Raw genomic sequence first — 20,163 nt, forward strand, 5'->3', positions numbered from 1 at the left:
GACTTGCTGCTCCCTGGGGTTAGTTCCTTAGTAGACTAGGCACATAACTGATGTCAAAAAATAACTGCTCTGGCAGGGATCACAGTAGAGGCTCCCAGACAGAGTGTTAGAAAAATCTAGCACAAAATTCAAATTCACACACACACAAAAAAGAGCAGGCTTGCTGGTCTATCTGAAGGCTTGCTGGTCTGACCAAGACTGGAGAAACTTCGAGAGTATGGCCCCCGGACACTGTTTTAACTCAGTACTGAAGTCACTCCTGACGTTCACCCTTCAGCCAAAGATTAGACAGGTATATAGGGCCAACTCATACAGGGCCACTATGAGTCAGAATCGACTTGATGGCAATGGGTTTGGTATAGGGCCAACAACAACACACGTGAGGAACGGGCTTCATAGATCAATTCATGCATAGGAGACTAATGGGCACACCAGCCCAAAAGCAAAGATGAGAAGGCAGGAAGGGACAGGAAAACTGGACAAATGGTAACAGGGAAACTGGGGCAGAGAAGGGGAGAGTGTTGACACATCTCGAGGTTGGCAACCAAGGTCACAAAAACAATTTGTGTATTAACTGTTAAATGAGAAACTAATTTGCTCTGTAAACTTTCACCTAAAGCACAAAAAAAAGCTTGTTGAATAAATAAACGCAAATAATAAACGTATTGCTAATGGTGTAACCGTTTACCTTACGTAGGAAACATTTCACACTAACCTCTTCTCCATTTTCCTCTTCAGCATCCTAATGCCTTAAACAAGATCAAGATAAGCTGTTAAGGCTTCACCATCACATTAATTCAGTGTCCATCAAGCAAGCACTTATTAAGCACTTACTATTAATGGAAGGGGCACCGAGGATTACATATGTAATCCATTACAGAGTATTAAAAAAAAACAACAAAGCCCAGCTTATGGAATACATGATACTTTTCAGGTAGCACTGACTTTTGTAGCTGTTTTATGTTAATTTTCTAATTTGCATTCTGAGCCCTTATTTCTTGTTGTAAAAATATATATAACACATTTGCCAATTTAACGTTTTTCACTTACACAATTTAGTGACATCAGTTACATCAATCACGTTGTACAACCATCACCATTGTCTGTTGTCAAATTTTCCATCACCATAAATGGAAACTCAGTGCTTCCTAAGTGACTCCCCCTCCCCCCTCCCTCGCTGGTAACCACGAATCACCTTTGGTTTCTATACATTTGCCTACTCTAGACATTTCATACGAGTGAGGTCATACAATAGTTATTCTTTTGTGACTGACTTATTTCACTTAGCATAATGTTTTCAAGGTTCAGCCAAGTTGCAGCATGTATTAGGACTTCATTTCTCTTCATGGCTGAGTAATACTCCATTTGTATATGTACATTTTGTTTATCCATTCATCTGTTGATGGACATTTAGGTTGTTTCCACCTTTTGTAAACCATTACTTATTAAGCAATCAAGGTGGGCAGACTGGGAAAGTGTCTTGTGAAGCCACACCAGAATTAACAATGCTGGAGAAGGGAGGTCGATATTTGGAACATGGTGTAGGGGGGGAAACACAAGGCTCTGAAGTCACATAAGCTTGAGTATGATTTCTGACCTTATCACCAGCAGTAAAAACCTTGCAAAACCTCAGTTTTGTATCTACAAAAATGGGGATAATAAGCGTTTGTCATTGCTTTCCCACGGAGTGGTGAGGATTCCCAGGATGACAAAAGTGAAGTACCTCATTGCAAGAATCCTAAGTAAGGTCACGTGGGCAAAGCACCCAACACAGGGTCTGGCACAAACCAGGCATTCAATATGCATTAGTGGTCTCCCCTCCTGGTCTTTCAGACTGATCTCCCAGAGAGCCACTGTGGGGTGTAAGAGCTTGGAAGGGTGAGGACCCAAGGACTGCTAGATTGAGACTGACTGTCTCCTACATATGTTTTTTTTCCTCTTGTCCCTGTGGGCAAAAGGCAAACAAGAATGAACTGATAACAGGAACATCCACTGAAGCAAAACAGGTCCCATGAAGAAGATAATCTACTCAAGGACAAACCAAAGTCAACTGTAGCTGGGTCCACACAGGTGGGGAGAAACTCATGGGAAGTTGGAAAGGGATTTTCTATTTTATGGGGATTAAAAAACCTGTTGCTGTCGAGTTGATTGCAACTCATGGCAACCGCATGTGTTATACAGTAGAACTGCTCTATATGGTTTTCTTGGCTGTAATCTTTACGGAAGCAGATCACCAGGCCTTTCTTCTGTGGTGCCGCTGGGGAGATTCAAACTGCCATCCTTTAGGTTAGTAGTTGAGTGCAAACCTTTTGCACCATCCAGGGAACTTTATGGGAAATAGGTTTTTAAAAGCCTATTACTGGGAATAACGATAACTATTATAAAGACTAATTATAACGGCAGCTACCATTTGTTGAGTGCCTATGTGCCAGGTACTATATCATGGGCCTTTGTCTCCAGCCTTTTTTAAAAATCACTTTACAGATTTGAAAGCTGAGGCTCAATATGGTTAAACAGTTTGCCCAAAGTCAAAGAGCTGTAGCCCAAACCCGTTGTTGTCAAGTGGATTCCGATTCATAGCGACCCTGTAGGACAAGGTAGAACTGCCTCGTAGGGTTTCCAAGGAGCGGCTGGTGGATTAGAACTGCTGATCTTTTGGTTAGCAGCCAAGCTCTTAGCCACTTGCACCAAATGAGCTGTAGGCAGGAACAAACCAAGATCTGTCTGGCTCTTGCAACCACACCATATAGACAGCAAAAAGGGCTTTGCCCTTTCCCTTACTCTGAGCAGGGGTGTAATCCATTATGAAAACAGGGCTCCTCTATAAACTGTGCCTTAAACCCATATATTCTCTTCCATATGAAAGGATGCTCTATTTGCCTGACAAAAGACCTAAGAGTTAATGCTTGACAGCTTCAAAAGTACTCTTCTCTTGAAGCTTAAGCACGTCAAACAGAGCCACATACAAACCTTGCACATCCTCTTTCCAGAACTATCGCTGACAGGCAGGAGAGGGACAGAATGTTGCAGCCCACAGTCACTCTAAAATCATGATGGGTCTCCACTTACAAACCCCCAAATCTCTGGGACAGGGGAGCTGCTTTCACCCAGGCATTTAACTTAAGGGAATTCACCTATTATTGCCCAGGAAAAAAATTAGTGATCAGTAATTCAAATTCTGTGGGCAAAACTATTGTGAGCCTCTACCCTGAAATGATGGGAGATCTGAATCTGCCTTTTCTCCAGGTAGTCTTTCCACCATCTGCCTCTCTGGGCATGATCAAATGTTTCCCTGCACAGAGATTGATTCTGGATTTAAAGATACCTATGTTTTTCCCACCACCATCCATCTGTCAGTTTGTTGTACTGTGGTGGCTTGCATGTTGCTATGATGCTGGAAGCTATGCCTCTAATATTTCAAATACCAGCAGGGTCAGCCATGGTGGTCAGGTTTTAGAGAAGCTTCCAGACTAAGACGGACTGGACTGCCAGGCCTTTCTTCCTAGTCTGTCTGGCAGTCTACTTTCAAAAACTGGCCAGTGAAAATCTTATGGATCTCAACAGAACATTGGCTCACATGCTTTGGACACATCATTAACAGTGAGCAATTGCTGGAGAAGAACATCATGTTTGGTGAAGCAGGGGGCCAGCAAGGATTTGGGGGATCCCTGGTGAGATGGATTGGCACAATAGCTGCAACAATGGACTCAAGTAGGCCAGCGATCATGAGGATAATGTAGGACAGGGCAATGTTTCGTTCTGTTGTTTATAAGGCCACATGAGTCGGAGTTCTCAACAGCAACCATCTTTTTTTTTTCTTTTACAAAACATGGTCTGCAATACAAATCAACTCCTTCCTCTCATGCTCAACTGAGGAAAAAGGGATCAAGGACAATTTTGACTACACTTTGCCTGACACTTTGACTTCAGACTCTACCCTCCTCATAGGATCAGTTCCTCTGAAACGTCATGTGTTTCTGCACTGAGTTCTGGCCACTTGGGACCCTTGGCCTATGTGCACCAGTTTAGAATTAAGAGTCACTTCCCCCTGCCCTCTAAGTGAACAGCTGAAGAGGAATTGAGAGGGGAGCTGCCAAATGCTAGATGAAACATCTAGCTAAGTGCGTCTCAAACTTTAAGGCACATTAGATCTGGTGATCTCATTGAACTACAGATTCTCATTCAGTAAGTCTAGGTTGGAGCCCAAGCTTCTGCACTTCCAACCAGCTACCAGGGACACACTTTGAATAGCAAGGGTCTAGCTGACCAAAGGAGCCCTGGTGGCGCAGTGGTTAAGCACTTGGCTGCTAACCAAAAGGTTGGTGGTTCAAACCCACCAGCTACTCCTTGGGAGAAAAGACCTGGCAATCTGCTCCCATAAATTCCAAAAACCCAAACCAACCACCGTCAAGTCGAATCTGACTTACAGTGACCCTATAGGACAAAGTAAAACTGTCTCAAAGGGTTTCCAAGGCTGTAAATCCTTCCGGAAGCAGACTGCTACATCTTTCTCCCACAAAGCGGCTGATGGGTTCGAACCATCGACCTTTCAGTTAGCAGCCAAGCGTTTTAACTATTGCACCACCAAGGCTCCTCCCATAAAGAGCACAGCCTAAGAAACCCTTCGGGGCGGTTCTACTCTGTCATATAGGGTCTCTGTGAGTCAGAATCAGCTTGACGGCACCTAACAACAAACTGACCAAGGCAACAGCTGGGTGCTCTGTCCTCCCACTGCATTTTAGATGCCATATATCCACTACCTCACCCAGTGCCTGGAATCTAATAAGTGCTCAATAAATATTAGCTGAAGATGATTTTTCCATATATCGTAACTGTGAATCATCTCCTTTTGTTAGTCAATCATTCAGAGACGACTGTTGTTAGGTGACGTCAAGTCAGTTCTGACTCATAGTGACTGTATGTATAACGACTAAACGTTTTCTGGTCCTGCACCACTTTCACAATATAAGTATGTTTGAGCCCATTGTTGCAGTCACGGTGTCAATCCATCTTGTTGAGGGTCTTCCTCTTTTTCGCTGACCCTCTACTTTACCAAGCATGATGTCCTTCTCCAGGGACTAGTCCCTCCTGATAACATGTCCAAAGTAAGTGAGACAGAGTCTCACCATCCTTGCTTCCAAGGAGCATTCTGGCTGTACTTCTTCCAAGACAGGTTTGTTCATTCTTCTGGCAGTCTGTGGTATAAATATTCTTTGCCAACACCATGATTCAAATGTGTCAGTTCTTCTGCAGTCCTCCCTATTCATTGTTCCACTTTCCCATTCATACGAGGCGACTGAAAATACCATGGCTTGGGTCAGGTGCACCATCCCCTCTTGACTGATTTTGTTCTTTACTTCTTTCCCCCGCCCCACACTCAATGCAATCCTATCTCCACCAAAAAAAATTGGTGTCATCAGAATAAACTTGCAGAATACGGAGTTTAGAAAACAGAACTCATGCATTTCTGATAGCTAAAGTAAGGAGAAGCATTTGCTGGTAAGCAAGAGATCTGATTTTTATTCATTAATTGGCTGGCTGTTCTTGGGAAAAATAACTGCTTAGGGTCTCAGGTGACAGATCTGTGAACTGAGTTAGACTAGATGACCTCCTGCAGGCTCTTCAGCACTTTAAATGTTAAACATCAAGATAAAACAGGCTGGGTCAAAGATGACAGATGAGTCCTCCAAAGAGTTAATAGTTGAAAACTTTATTTTCTCAAATGAGCACCAACACAGATTGGAAATATGACAGAAACAATGCACTTTTCTCTAATACTGAATCACTATATACAAATACAGGAAAAGGTGAAGACAAATTATTTGAAAACAATTACTTTTGTTATTGAAGCGAAGTGACCTCAAAAATGCAAAAAAAAAAAAAAAAAAAAAAAAACCTGAACCCAACAATTACAGTTTGTAAACACAAGCATAAATAGATTCTGTATTGAAAGATAGTCTCTGCAGACTGGAAAAAGGGAACTGACTCCCACTTTCACTGAAATGTTATACAAAAACATAGGGGCCGACAGAATTTGGTAACACAAGAACAGCTTGGTTATTCTTGGTTTTACCTTCCACTGTCGGTAGATTTCATGACTGTATTTTAGTTTTAAAAAAATTAAACGTCTCTTTCCTCTACCTAGACCACTAGCAAGTTTTCTCATTTGAGGCAGATTCTATTAAAATATGGAAGTTGATTGTGTTCAAGATTTGATTTCCTAGCCTCTTCCTGAACCTGAGGCAATCTGACCTTTAAAAAAAAAAAGCTGTTTACCTACAAGGTATGTGTATTTTTTATTAATGGTCTTTCAACTCAAACCAGTTAAAGTTTAACATGATGTGGCTTCTAAAACAACTGGAGCCCTGGGATACATGATTAATACACTCGCATCTCAGTAAGCAGCACAGATTTGACTCTGCTTGATCTTCCAAACAACACATTTCCTTTACAGCTTCTAAAAGCTGAGCACACAGAGAAAGAAAAAGGAGCAAATCGGCAACAGCTCCCTGCTTAGGAAAACAAAAACCTCGTGGTTTGTGCTGTTGGTCCACTAAGAAACAAAAACAACCAGAGAGAAAGGGAAAAAAATTGTATGCGCCCGAGGTGTAAACTGTAGTTATGTCCCCAATAAAAAGAGAAAAACAGGAGGTACAATCCAAAGTGCTTCCCCCACCCCCTCATCACACACACAGTAAAAAAACAAGATTCCAATTAGTTGGAAATTCTTCCAACAAGAGGAATCACTCAAAAGTTGTTACTAAGTTTACTTGATTTTATTTATTTCTTTTCTAGCCAATACTGGTGCAAGAAAATATTTCAATTCTCAACATGGTAACGTACTGCAGAGTCTGTTCCATTGGAAAAAATGCAGAGAGGCAGTGTTTTATTGCCTCGGTCCAGACGAAAATGATAGACCTTTAAAAAATAAAAGTTTATTGGTGATAACTGTTTCCCTTAAAATGTACTTCAAGAAATGCAGAGGAAACCATAGAATTTACAAACAAAAATAAAAAGTGCTCTCAGGGGATCTGAGAAAACAGCACCAAATATATTATTTAAAAAATTAAATATTATTTACAAAAGTATATTTCACAAGCAACTGTTTCTTTATATATATCAACTTGAAAATCTTTTTATAAAGGGGACACCTCTTTTGCACACGCTGGTCCACCAGTGCAAACTGACTTTAGTGATCTTACTGGATAGGAGTTGGGGCAGGACCCAGCCAGGCCCAGCTGAGAACTTGTGGGCATCAAGTTCGGCTATATTTGATTCATGTCAAATCAACCCACCACCAGCAGCCAGAGACGAATGTCCCGGGGGATCGGGTGTAATCCATGGCAGCCAAGGCCATACAATCTAGGGTGCCACAGGCGAGATGGAACTAGATAGTCTGCCGGCTGGACTTCAGTTCAAAATGAAGGCAGCTGCTGGCTAAGGTATAAGACTTCATGCCTTTCCCTTTCTCACCTCTCCCTTTCCCTGTCCCCCTCCCTCTACCCAAACATACTCCAATTCCCTGAACCTACCAGGGGTGAATGGATGAGGTCTTTGGTTATGCTCTGAGTCGATAATTTGGTGAGGAAACTAATTAAAGAATGAACTGACTGAGGCCATGAGTTGACACATCTCCATTGCTCAGCTATGGCCCCTCCAATACTGCTAGACGTTAGATAGACAAGCCATGAACAAGAGCTAAACTTATAAGAAGCACTTTAGGTTTCACTGACACAAAGGGAAAGCCTAATGAATTTTTTCTTTCCTGTAGTTTTGGGAAAAAACAAAACCCTACTCAGATCTCTCACACCAAGTATGGTGCCATGCACCCATTGGATGCTCACTTGATACTAACCGAATAAAACCGGAACCAGGGTGTGACTGGAGCCTGCTCTGATCCTGCAGCAAACAGAGGCTCCATCCCCAAGAAAAAATAGTGGCATATTGGTCTCCTTCTCTGTTCCTTGAAAATTCTAGGGCATCCTATGTCCAGTATTTAACCCCCATTGTCATTTAATCCCCCCTTTTCTTTTTATGGAAAGGAGTATCAATGTCTGGACTTACCCTGAGCAAAGAAGCTAATCAAAATTCATAACAAAGGCTACTTCCTTCAGGGAAGACAGAGAGGGGGAAAGTCCATGATTTCTGTGTTGGCAAGCCAGTCTGGGAATGTGAAAATTGAAAATGTTTTTTTGTTGAGATCTTGGAGCCTGGGAGCCAGAAGAAATGCTACTCTGGGAGCAGAAATGAAATACTTCTTCTGAACCTCAGCCTGCCTTTCAGTAAAGTGGGGAGAACAGCTTACTTCCTCAATCTCCAGGGCTGCTAAAGCACAGGGGAGATCTAGGGAAGAAATCTTTGGGAAGAAAATTCTATTTCTAGGACTCCTTTCTGTGTTACAGCAGAGGTCTAGTGCTAACCTGCAGCTACCCTACCTTGCTTTCTGTCAGTCCCGTCCTCCACCACAGCGGGGCAGAACCACGCCCTTCCCACGTCTCCCATTTTGTAACCAGTACATAGAGACACAAAAAAGCCATTTCCACCATGGACTCGCTCCTTGTGGAAATTTGGTTCTGCTGCAGAAGCAATTCTGAAAACGTTCTGGGCTGGCAGCTTTAATCTTGGTTAATCAATTTCACAGATTCTCGTCTTCATGAATTCACTCTTTTGTGACTTTTACGGTAAATTTTCCTATAGGATCAGCCTACTTGGAGAATGAGATGCTGAGAATTACCTAACATACACATACTAGCAATAATATTTTCAGCCTAAGAAATGAAATTAATTCAGTTAAATGAATCTGACGTCATGCACTGGATGGACTGCTGTAAAACAGACTTCACAGTGTTGATTAAATGTAACGAACTCCTCTTTCTCTCATAAGCCTTACAGGGTTTTGTTCTTTACTTTCATAATATCATGAAGTTTGGGTGAGGAGGTGGAGGGTAGGTGGATAATACGGGAATTTGTAACCTGAAGTTTGACACTACTGCTGGACCACGCTGACAGGAGATTTTTCTCCACATAAGACATTTAAGTCCAAGGAGAACAACTAGGGGCATGAAGAATCCACCTGCCAGGTTATCACTAACCTCAAAGCCTTGGGCTTATGTTTTCCACAATCTACACCGATAGAAATGGAGAAAAACACCCAAAACTCCAGGTACAAAGAATTGCTGATCCCACTGAAGCCCATGCACACTTTAAGAGGAAAGTTGAACCTAACTTGTAATGGTTCCAAACTAAACACCCCGTTCCTTGCCACATTGCTCTTATTAAGGGTCAGAAAAAAGGTCAGACAGGCAGAATTGCTACCTGGTTCTACTTTTTACTTCTCTGGCCCCATATCTGAGCCATTTCCGCAGGAACTCCCAAACTACAGCCCCCTTTGTTCCCTGCTGTCCTTAATTATAGATTTTACTTGGTTGTTAGTCAAAGCCTTTGGGATATTTGGATCTTGCACCCATAACAAATGGCAGTCCCCTCTCTGCTCACCTACAGTGGCTGAAGAGGCAAAGAAGAAGAGAACCTCGAGGCGCAGCAAGGCATCAGAGTCATCAAAACCCATCTGGGCTTTACCCAAGTCACTGACTGCTGCCAGGACACTCCCCAACTCAGCCCAGGAGAACCAGGGCTTTGCCCCGTCTGCTAGAATTAGGGCCACTTCTTGTGCTCATTTGCTAACCTGGCACATTTGGTGTCAGGAACAGAAGCTTCTGGTCAGAGAGAATGCAGTCATGAGGTATTTTTTTCTCTTTGTCCTTTTAGACAAGTTGATTATTTCAAGCCTAGATTACCAGGTCTCTAGGAGCAGCACAATTTTGTCCCTACCTCCACCCTCCCACCCCTACCCACTCTCAGGACCCCCAGGGTTCCCCCTTCCTTCCTCTCACCCCTGTGCCACTGCACTCCTGACAAGAGGCCACCGGGCAGCTCTTGCATGGGCCCTGGGGCCCCTATCAAGGCAGACTGCCGCCATGCAGTCGGGCATCTGTTCATTTTGTTGTTTTGTTTTTAGCCAACACTAGAACAGAGAGAGAAGCCAGGATCAACTCACAAACAGATACAAAGCAAAGAGACAGAGAGACAGCGATTTAGAGGCCAGTCACCAGAAAGATGTCGTCAGTGTGGGAAGATGCCCCAGATGGCAAGGCCTCTAAATGGATGGAACCAAGTTCAGTCACTCTCTCACGCTTGGGTAGAATGTTCAGTTGGATGGCATTCACGTGGACACTGGGTTGGGGGTACTTCTCCAATCAGTCCCAGCCATTGTCCTTGATCATGTGTGCTAACTCAATGATGTATTTGCCTTCTTTATACTTCTGGCTGCTTTCAAAGGCATGTTCCTAGCAAACAGAGAGGAAAGAGAAAAGATGTTGAATGACCAAAGACAAGCAGCTGACTTCTGCAGCACAGAAGCAGAGGCAGTGCTAATGACAGGGGTCAGGACCACTGAGCTCTGGTCCCAGTTTTACCCAGACTCACTGAGAGAATTCCTACCACTCATGCACTCCGTCTCCCCTTACTTACCTGCAGAACTGAGGGAGGCAACACTAGGACTTTCTCAATATTACAACAAAACCTCTGCAAGATCTATGCTCATTCAAGTCTTTGCTCAAATGTCACCATCTCAGTAAGGTGTTTCCCAACTATACGCCTTGAAATCTCAACTTTCACCCTAGCACTCCCTCTGCCCCTTTTCCCTGCTTTCTTTTTCCCAAAGCACTTTATCCCTTTCAAACATACACTATAATTTGCATATATTTTGTTTATTGCCTGTCTCCCACTACTAGTATATAAACTTAATGGAGGCAGAGATTGTCATATGTTTTGCTCATTGCTTATCCCGAGTGCCTAAAAAATTGCCTGGCACACAGATCTTCAATAAATAATTGTCAAATACACACACACATATAGTCATGCATCACTTAACAACCACGATACATTCTGTGAAATAGGATGTTATGTGATTTCGATGTTGTGAGAACATCATATTAAATATTTAGCAAAGCTTTATGAGATAACCTTTTGTTTCACTTCCAAATTGATACTTCTCTTTTGCCTCTTGCTGCTGCTGTCACTAGCACTGGTTTTGCTGTGTTTGGGAGCCATGATGCACTTTTACAGCAATATTTTCAAAAGAAAATGCTACAACACTCTACCACAGGCGTTCATGTGACTAGCAAGACGTATGTGTTATAGGTTATATGTGTACTGTACCATTATACAGCTGGCAGCACAATCACTTTGTATATAAGAGACATGAGAAACACATGTCGTGTGTGGGAAGCTGTCTGCATTCACTACGTCCAGTTATGTCTGCTATGTCCTGTTCTCCCATCAAGATTTCTGAACTCTATTATAACCTTACGGGACCATGGACGTATATGCAATTGGACATTGCCCGAATGGATGTTACACAGCACACGACTGTATATTATCTTAGGGGACTCTGCTTTCAGATGCTAACTAGAAGTGTGCCCTATGGATGTATCCACATAAAGTTTCTATGTCATTCCCACCAGTATCTAGGAACCCAGGAAAGTCTGGTTATACTTTTAAACTGTACTTTGTTATGCTCAGAGAAAAGGCATTCAGCAGGAGAAGCAAAGTACTGTGAGGCCAAACAGTCTCCTTTTTATTTCGTTTATCTTGCTGTTTCTACGTCAGATGTGTTAAGTCTGCTTTTCCTTCACTGCCTCTCTCCAGGGAAGAAAGGAGCTGTAAGAACTCCAGGCTGGAGAAGCCAGCAGCCCTCAGGACCCATCCGACTGCTAGGCCTCCCAAGGGAAACCTCAATGCAAACCACCTGGCAGGTTACCTTTCTCAACTTACAGCACCATGGGTTTTCCCAGCTAATAAGCCCCACAGAATGAAGTCCTGCATAGGTGCAGGATAGAGGAGCTGTTATATTCAGAGAGATAGGTACGTAAGAACGTCTTGGTATAACATATGAAAAACACCAGTCAGTGAAGTCATTACGTGGCTAAGCACAAATGTGTACAACCAGTGGATGTCAGCTCTTCCTCTGGAGTCCCCTGAATTAGTAAGGAATAAAATCCTACTGTCAGTAGTAGGGCAGCATTTGTATGAACTGCATCTCCTGCTCTAGAGCTCGGGGGCTTTGGGTTTTGGAAAAAGAGTTCAGACTTAGGCCTCTTGCTTTGAGAGAAGAATCATTCCACAAAGTGGAGAGGGGATAGGAGAGGAAATGAGAATGTGCAAACACACCTATGAGAGCTGTGGGCTCAGCAGTAATTTCCCTGACACTTCATTATTCCCCAGCTCTGTGTGTGTGTGTGTGTGTGTGTGTGTGTGTGTGTGTGTGTGTGAGAGAGAGAGAAAGCAAAACTGGGAGAATGAGGATATCTTTATTAAGCAAAAACAAAAGAAAAAAAAAATCAACAGTCCCAAGCTTCACAGGCATCTTGAAAATGTCAGAACCGGGCTCCAGGAGAAAGTGCACTAGATCTGGAGTCTAAGCACTTGCACTGAATTCAGATTCTCCCATTTCCAAGTGACAGAAGCATCACTTAACCACTCAGACTTTCCATTCACTCATCTCTGAAATGGGGATAACTACACCAACTTCACACGGTGGCTGTGAAGAGTTAGGAATGGCTGATGGAAACTCTTACATAGCCCTTCCTCGATGTTTCCCTCTTATCCTGAGCATATCACTACACTTATCAAGCTGTTTTCTCTTTACATGCCACTTTCCTCCCAGGTATCATGACTGTAAATGCACTAAGGACAAGAACTGGATCTCATCCACTTCTACATCCAGCACTGACCAGGGCCTGGGCATGTCAAAAACTTCAATAAAGGTTGGCCAAATAAGTGAATCACTTTACCTGAACCACAAGTAAGGTGGCAAAACTAACCAACTCACGTTTATCTTTTGTCTCTAATCCAGCCCATCCTCAGTAGATAAGATGGCCAAGAGGTTATGAAACAGAAGGAAGGGGTAGAACATTTTTGGATAATCACAACCAGAACTGAGGCTCCCAGAACACCCAGAGGTGGCCGTCTGCCATTACAGGGGGAGCAGAATGGCTGAGGTCAGTTTCTCCCACAAAGAATAACCAAGCCCATCTCAGCATCACAAAACACATCTTCTGGGTTTTTTCTTTCTAATCCTGAATATTTCACGGAAGCCATAAAAAATGCAATCTATCCCTTGGTCCCAAAGGTGCTGCTGCCAAGGTCACTGCAGACTCCACCTGTGGAAGTTTTTACCACTCCTTCAGGCTCCTTCTGAAGCCAGTGGCAGGTCACATTGGCAGCGTGCTACTGAGAGGATGAGAAATTTGAGGGATTTTACATGGAATAAATTGTCCTCCCAGAGACAGGAAGACTAATTTTCAATATCCCATAATAACAGAGCGAGCAGAAAAGAATATTGTGCTATACATGTCTATACACACAGCCTGAAAAGGAGCTAATGATAACAATAATAGCAGTACAATTCTACTGGAAACTGACTCCAGCTTCACCAGATGTTACTTTACCACTAGCCAGAGGGACTGTGGGGACTCTGTTTATTGTCATGTAGTGACCACACTGTGAGTTAGCGCAATTGGCTCCCAGTGTTAGAGCAGCAGGTCCTTTCCCTTCCCTCCTCTTATGCTGGCAAATGATTACTCACCCTCCCAGGCCCCAAAAGGACATTAAAATTTTTTGTTGAGTTAAAGAATAAAAGAATGGTTGTCCAATTGGGAGAGTTCAACCATGACTGTACCTGAAGGTGAAGATTAATTAAGATAATGTTTGATGGTGCCTGGCACAGGGCCTAGGACCTAGTAGATGTTCTAGGAATGTTTACTGACTGCATCAAAGTGTAGTGCTTAAGAGCATGGGCTCTACCACCTGGATTCCAATCCTGGTTTGGCCATTTAATGGCTAGATAACCTTGGACATACTATTTAGCCTCCCTAAACCTCAGTTTCTCCATTTACAAAATCGGGATAAAACTGTACTCACCCTCTAGTAGTTCTGTGAAGAGTAAATGAAATAATGCATGCCTAACACATGACTGTCAGTAAATGCTATGTGCTATTATTGCTGTTGTTATTTATTAAATCAAAAGGTAGAGAGGTGTGTGGGTGTGTGTGTGTCTGAGGCACAGGTGTGAAGAAATGAGTAGGTGGAGGGGAGTGTCAGAAGAATGAGCATGGCAGACAGATGAGTGTGCCGGGATCTGCTCTGTGCTCAGTTTGCTCAGTTCCCTGTCCTGGCCTAAGACATTCCCACATGGCTGTGGGAAGCAAGGAGAAGGCAGCGCTGTTCTAGTGTGAGGCTCTCAGCTATTCCCTTCATAGGTCTCTCTCCACCAACCAGACTCCTCAGTACTTACATATTTCCAGCCCAGAGTGGTTTTGCAGTTTTCACAGTAAATGTCTGCGACTGCGTGCAGTCCTGTTAGCAACACTCGCTCTTCTGCAGGCCCACAGCCCACATTAACTCTGCGCCAAGGGACAAAAAGAAAGCGCAGGTAGTCAGTCACAAGTACACTGTTAGTCATTCCAGCTGAGCTGCCAACAAAAAATTAACTGGACAAGGCTACCCCAGGGGAAACGGAGACTGAGAAGAGCATGGTGTGTAACTGAAATCGGTAACGACCCCAAAAGGTAGCCACATGGAAATGTCTCCATTTGAATGAGTTTCGTATCTCCAAGTTCTGATTCAGTGGGTCGACTAAAAATAAGTCTGTATGGTTGAGACTTTGCTTGGAATTTATGTAATTTTTCTAACAAATGCTTTTAATCTTGTGACTTAAGGGAACAAACTGGCAACCACACTGTGAAATCCACAGCCACAAGCACAGGGCATCTAATCTTAGTTAAAATGAGAATCACATCAAGAGGACTAAATGCAGCTGAACATGGAAGATGCACCATCTCTGCCCTGATCCCAATGTACCTACTGAGGGGAGTGGGTATATTGTTTTTAGCCAAAGACGCTGCCCAAAAAATTTCCCGGAAGTGGCTCACTACCAAATGGGGAGAAGTAATACTCTGTGGAGTTTTTCATTGTGGCAGAGAAGGCAGAGCCCATTGTTTCATTAACGTACAGGTTGATATTCCCCATCCCTCAAAATCTGCACCAAAAATAGAGACACTCACACTGAATTAAAGAGGTATGCCCGTCCTTGACTTCCTTGGAACGACTGAAATGCAAGAAAACAAATCGATAGTTAGATACCCACTTCATCCACCCATTCGCGAAACCAGCCCCAAATCACAACAATCATGACCTTCCAGGATTGACGCAGAAAAAGGGAGCTCTGAGCCAGTTAACACTCCAGCTGGCAGATGGCATGAGGGGAGGAGAAGGCAGAATAAACAGAGCTACAGAGCTCAGACCAGCCCAGGTGAGAATACGAAAGAAAAAAACAAAACACCAAATTCCACAACGTCATTAAAAGTTTCTTCCCTCCTGGCAACGCCTGACAGAATTAATCCACTTGAGATAATTAATCCACACTGGCCTTTCCTGGTCCCACTTGATTTCAGCCATCTGTGCAGGCCACAGCTTTCCTAAGGTTGGCCAGGGCATGGAAACCAATACAGGCACTTTCTCATCCTTTCCGTTCAGCTCTGCAGAAGGCACAGAAGCCCCAACACAAGAATAAACTACCAAATGCTCACTTCTCACTCATCTTCCCTTCTCATAGACCGTAAATGCTATGACAGTCTAAATGGGAGCATGGGTGCGCTCCTTGTGAAGTGTAAGCAACTTGATCTTTAGATCACAGAAATGCTCATTAAGCAGCAATCCCATTTTAAAACTCTAGCTTAAACATGAGCTTCTTTTTTCCAGCCGGAGGGTGGCAGGGAACAGCTGAAACAGGAGCCGCAGCTTGCCATGCAATTTGGCGTCTGCTTCCATTAACACAGGCCCTCTCCGTGTTGTCCTGCTCTGGTTACACAGGGATGCCTGGCTGACATGAGCCAGCCATGTTCTGCACCGCTGCCTGCATTTTTAATATGGTCTGACAATCACATCCTGAATTAAACATCCTAGTCCTCTCTGAGAAACCACTCTAAAATGAATGAATCAGTGAATGAACAAGCAAGCAACTCCCATGACCTCTGTTATTCTAGTGGCTGAAAAAATCAGGGCTGACTGGTTAACAGATGACCAGAGGGTGGGAGATCACCAGGCAGGGCACAGAGCATTGCACAGGAGACGGTTGTTTTGCCAGACACAAGACTTCAGGATTCAGTGCTGCCTGTCAGAACAGCAAAATTCTTGACTTGTGGAAAAACTGCCTTTGGGGCAGCTGGTTTGTGGGTTGCCTCCAACATTCAAATGCAAAGGAGCCTTCACTCCGAGGTGCAGCCACAAGGCTCAGATCTAAACCAACTCTCTCTTTTCCTCTGGGTCTTGAAACATCCCTAGGGGACATAAGAGCTCCTAGGCCAGGAATGAGCAGCTATGAGTGTCACAGCCTCAAAACCTGGAACCTGGAAGTCCATGCCAAGTGTTTGGATGAGACAATACACCAGGACCATAGACGACAGATTTGGAGAGGTCAAGGACAGTCAGCGTAGCAAAAGCCCTTCACGATCTAGCCCTGCCAACCTCTCCAGCTTTGTCTCTTACTACCTTCCCATTGTGTTCTTTGCTCTAGTCAAGCCAAACCACATGCAGTTCCTGGAACTTGAATTTCACCAATTTTGCTGACACTGTTCCCTCTGATGGGGAGGTTCCTCCCCCTAACCAGTACTAAGCTCAGTTTGGCTTCCCCTCTTTTGCAAAGTTTTCCCTGACCTCTCCCAGGACAGGCACCAATATTCTGGACTCCTCTTGTTCCCCATGTTTTTCTTTTCTTAGCACTTAGCATCCTTGGTTTAAATTGTTTATTTGTACAACCCTCTCAATAAATCGTGAGTTCCATGAGGCCATGTCTTTAATCTCTCTGAACCCCTGGGGCACATAGCACATGAATCTGGCACACAATAAATATTTATTGCATGAGTGAATCACCTCTGATTTCTTTTGTTGTTGTGTTTTTTTTTTTTATTTAAGCAGCTTTATTAATGTATAATTGGCATATACTAAAGGGTACATATTTATAGTGTGCCATCTGATGAGTTTTGACATCAACAGATATTGAGATAATGGAAGTCAGAATTAGTGACAATGAAGATAAAGCACTTGACACCAACTTATTTGAGGAAAAATCAGATAAAAGAATTTTAAAAAATGAAGAAACCCTAAGAATTATGTGGGACTCTACCAAGATGAATAATCTACAAGTGACTGGAGTACCAGACAAGGGGGGAAAACAGAAAATACAAAAAGAATTGTTGAAGATTTGTTGGCAGAAAACTTCCCTGATATCATGAAAGATGAAAAGCTATCTATCCAAGATGCTTATCGGACCCCACAAAAGGTAGATCCCAAAAGAAAGTCACCAAGATAATCAAACTTGCCAAAACCAAAGATAAAGAGAGAATTTTAAGAGCAGCTAGGGATAAATGAAAAGTCATCTACAAAGGAGAATCAATAAGACTAAGCTTTCATTGCTCAGCAGAAACCACGCAGGCAAGAAGGCAATGGGATGACATATATAAAGCCTTGAAGGAAAAAAACTGCCAGCCAAGAATCATATATCCAGCAAAACTGTCTCTCAAATATGATGGCGAAATTAGGGCATTTCCGGATAAACAGAAGTTTAGGCACTTTGCAAAAACCAAAACAAAATTACAAGAAATACTAAAAGGAGTCCTCTTTAGAAAAGCAATAACATCAGTTAACAATGCAAGACTAGAACACAGGACAGAGCAACCAGATATCAACTCAGATAGGGAAGTCACAAAAATAAATCAAAGCTAAAACGCTGAAAATAGGGAAACAGAGACATCAATATGTAAAAGATGACAACATTAAAACACAAAAGAGGGACTAAAAAATATAGTCATGATTTTTCATATGGAGAGGAAGTCAAGGTGATATAAAGAAATAAAATATTGGTTTAAATTTAGAAAAACAGGGGTAGATATTAAGATAACCACAAAGGAAATGAACAATCCACATCAAAATAAAAAAACAAGAAAACATAAAGACTCAGCAAATACAAAATCAACAACAACGAAAAAGATGAAAAGACAAAGAAAAACAACTCAGCACAGAAAATTAAGTGGAACAAAGAAACTGTCAACAACCCACACAAAGAAAGACATCAAAATGACAGCACTAAATGCCTACCTATCAATAATTACGCTGCATGTAAATGGACTAAATGCACCAATAAAGAGAGAGTGGCAGAATGGATTAAAAAAAACACAATCCATCTATATGCTGCCCACAAGAGACATAGCTTAGATTTAAAGACACAAACAAACTAAATCTCAAAGGATGGAAAAAAATATATCAAGCAAACAACAAATCAAAAAAGAGCAGGAGTAACAATATTAATCTCTGACAAAATAGACTTTAAAGCAAAATCCACCACAAAGGATAAGGAGGGACGCTATATAATGATTAAAGGGTCAATACACCAGGAGGAAATAACTATAATTATTTACACCCAACGATAGGGCTCCAAAATACATAAAACAAACTCTAACAGCACTGAAAAGAGTGATAGACAGCTCCGCAATAGTAGTAGGAGACTTCAATACATCACATTCGGTGAAGGACAAAACATCCAGAAAGAAGCTCAACAAAGACATGGAAGATCTAAATGCTACAATCAAACAACTTGATCTCATAGACGTATACCGAACACTCCACCCAACAGCAGCCAAGTATACCTTCTTTTCCAATGTACATGGAACATTCTCCAGAATAGAGCACATATTAGGCCATAAGGCAAGGCTCAACAAACTCCAAAGCATCAAAACATTACAAAGCATCCTTTCTGACCGTAAAGCCATAAAATTAGGAATCAACAACAGAAAAAGCAAGGAAAAAAAACCAAACACATGGAAACTGAACACCTTGCTCAAAAACTACTGGGTTATAGAAGAAATTAAGGATGGAATAAAGAAATAAAAGATTAGTCCAAAGGACTAATGGACCACAGCTACCAAGGCCTCCACCAGACTGAGTCCAGTACAGCTAGATGGTTACCACCACTCACCTCTCTGACCGGGATCACAACAGAGGGTTCTGGACAGAGTCGGAGAAGGATGTAGACCAAAATTCTAACACACACACAAAAAGACCAGATTTACTGGCCTGAAAGAGAGTGGAGAAACCCCGACAGTATGGCCCCCAGACCCTTTCTAGCTCAGTGGTGAAGTCACTTCTGAGGTTCACCGTTCAGCTGGGGATCGGACAGCCCCATATAACAAAACGGGATTAATGAGGCACAGCAGTCCAGGGACAAGGACTAGAAGGCAGAAGGGGACAGGAAAGCTGGTGATAGGGAACCCAAGGTTAAGTGAAGACAGTGTTGACATGTAGTGGGGTTGTTAATCACTGTCATAGGGCAACGTGTGTACTAACTGTTTAATGAGAGACTATTTTGTTCTGTAAAACTTCATCTAAAGTGAGAATAGCAGTACAACTGGAAGAACATAATCGATGTCACTGAACTGCCATGCAGAAATTTTTGAAATGGATGCTGTATCTTTGGCTATGTATATTTTCACCAAAAAAAAAAAGGCGAGAAGGGAGAGTGCTGACATGCCACGGGGTTGTTAACCAATGTCATGGAACAATATATGTAATGACTGTTTAATGAGAAACTATTTGTTCTGTAAACCTTCACCTGAAGTACAATTAAAAAGAGCAGGAGTGGCAGTATTAATCTCAGGTAAAACAGACTTTAAAGTAAAAGCCACCACAAAGGATAAGAAAGGACACTATATAATGATTAAAGGGGTCAATACACCAGGAGGACATAACCATAATAAATATTTACGCACCCAATGACAGGGCTACAAAATACATAAAACAAACTCTAACAGCATTGAAGAGAGAGATAGACAGCTCCACAATAATATTAGGAGACTTGAACACACCACTTTCAGTGAAGGACAGAACATCCAGAAAGAAGCTCAATAAACACACAGAAGATCTAAATGCTGCAATCAACCAACTTGATCTCATAGACATATACTGAACACTCCACCCAACAGCAGCCAAGTATACTTGCTTTTCCAACGCACATGGAACATTCTCCAGAATAGACCACATATTAGGCCA

At 42.6% G+C, this 20,163-nt stretch overlaps 1 protein-coding gene across 1 annotated transcript in view; it reads right to left on the reverse strand.

The window, feature by feature from the left end:
• Window positions 1–5,219: 5,219 nt before the first annotated feature.
• Window positions 5,220–20,163, reverse strand: part of YPEL2 (yippee like 2) — a 73,433-nt gene continuing 58,489 nt past the window's right edge. The window contains exons 3-5 of the mRNA XM_004377861.2: window positions 15,126–15,169; window positions 14,357–14,465; window positions 5,220–10,346 (exon numbers count right to left, since the gene is read on the reverse strand). Coding sequence (XP_004377918.1) covers window positions 10,257–10,346; window positions 14,357–14,465; window positions 15,126–15,169 — 243 coding nt within the window. The 3' untranslated portion in view covers window positions 5,220–10,256. The remainder of the gene's footprint in view (window positions 10,347–14,356; window positions 14,466–15,125; window positions 15,170–20,163) is intronic.

This window comes from Trichechus manatus, unplaced genomic scaffold, assembly GCF_000243295.1.
Source record: "Trichechus manatus latirostris isolate Lorelei unplaced genomic scaffold, TriManLat1.0 scaffold00054, whole genome shotgun sequence".
NCBI classification, from domain to species: domain Eukaryota; kingdom Metazoa; phylum Chordata; class Mammalia; order Sirenia; family Trichechidae; genus Trichechus; species Trichechus manatus.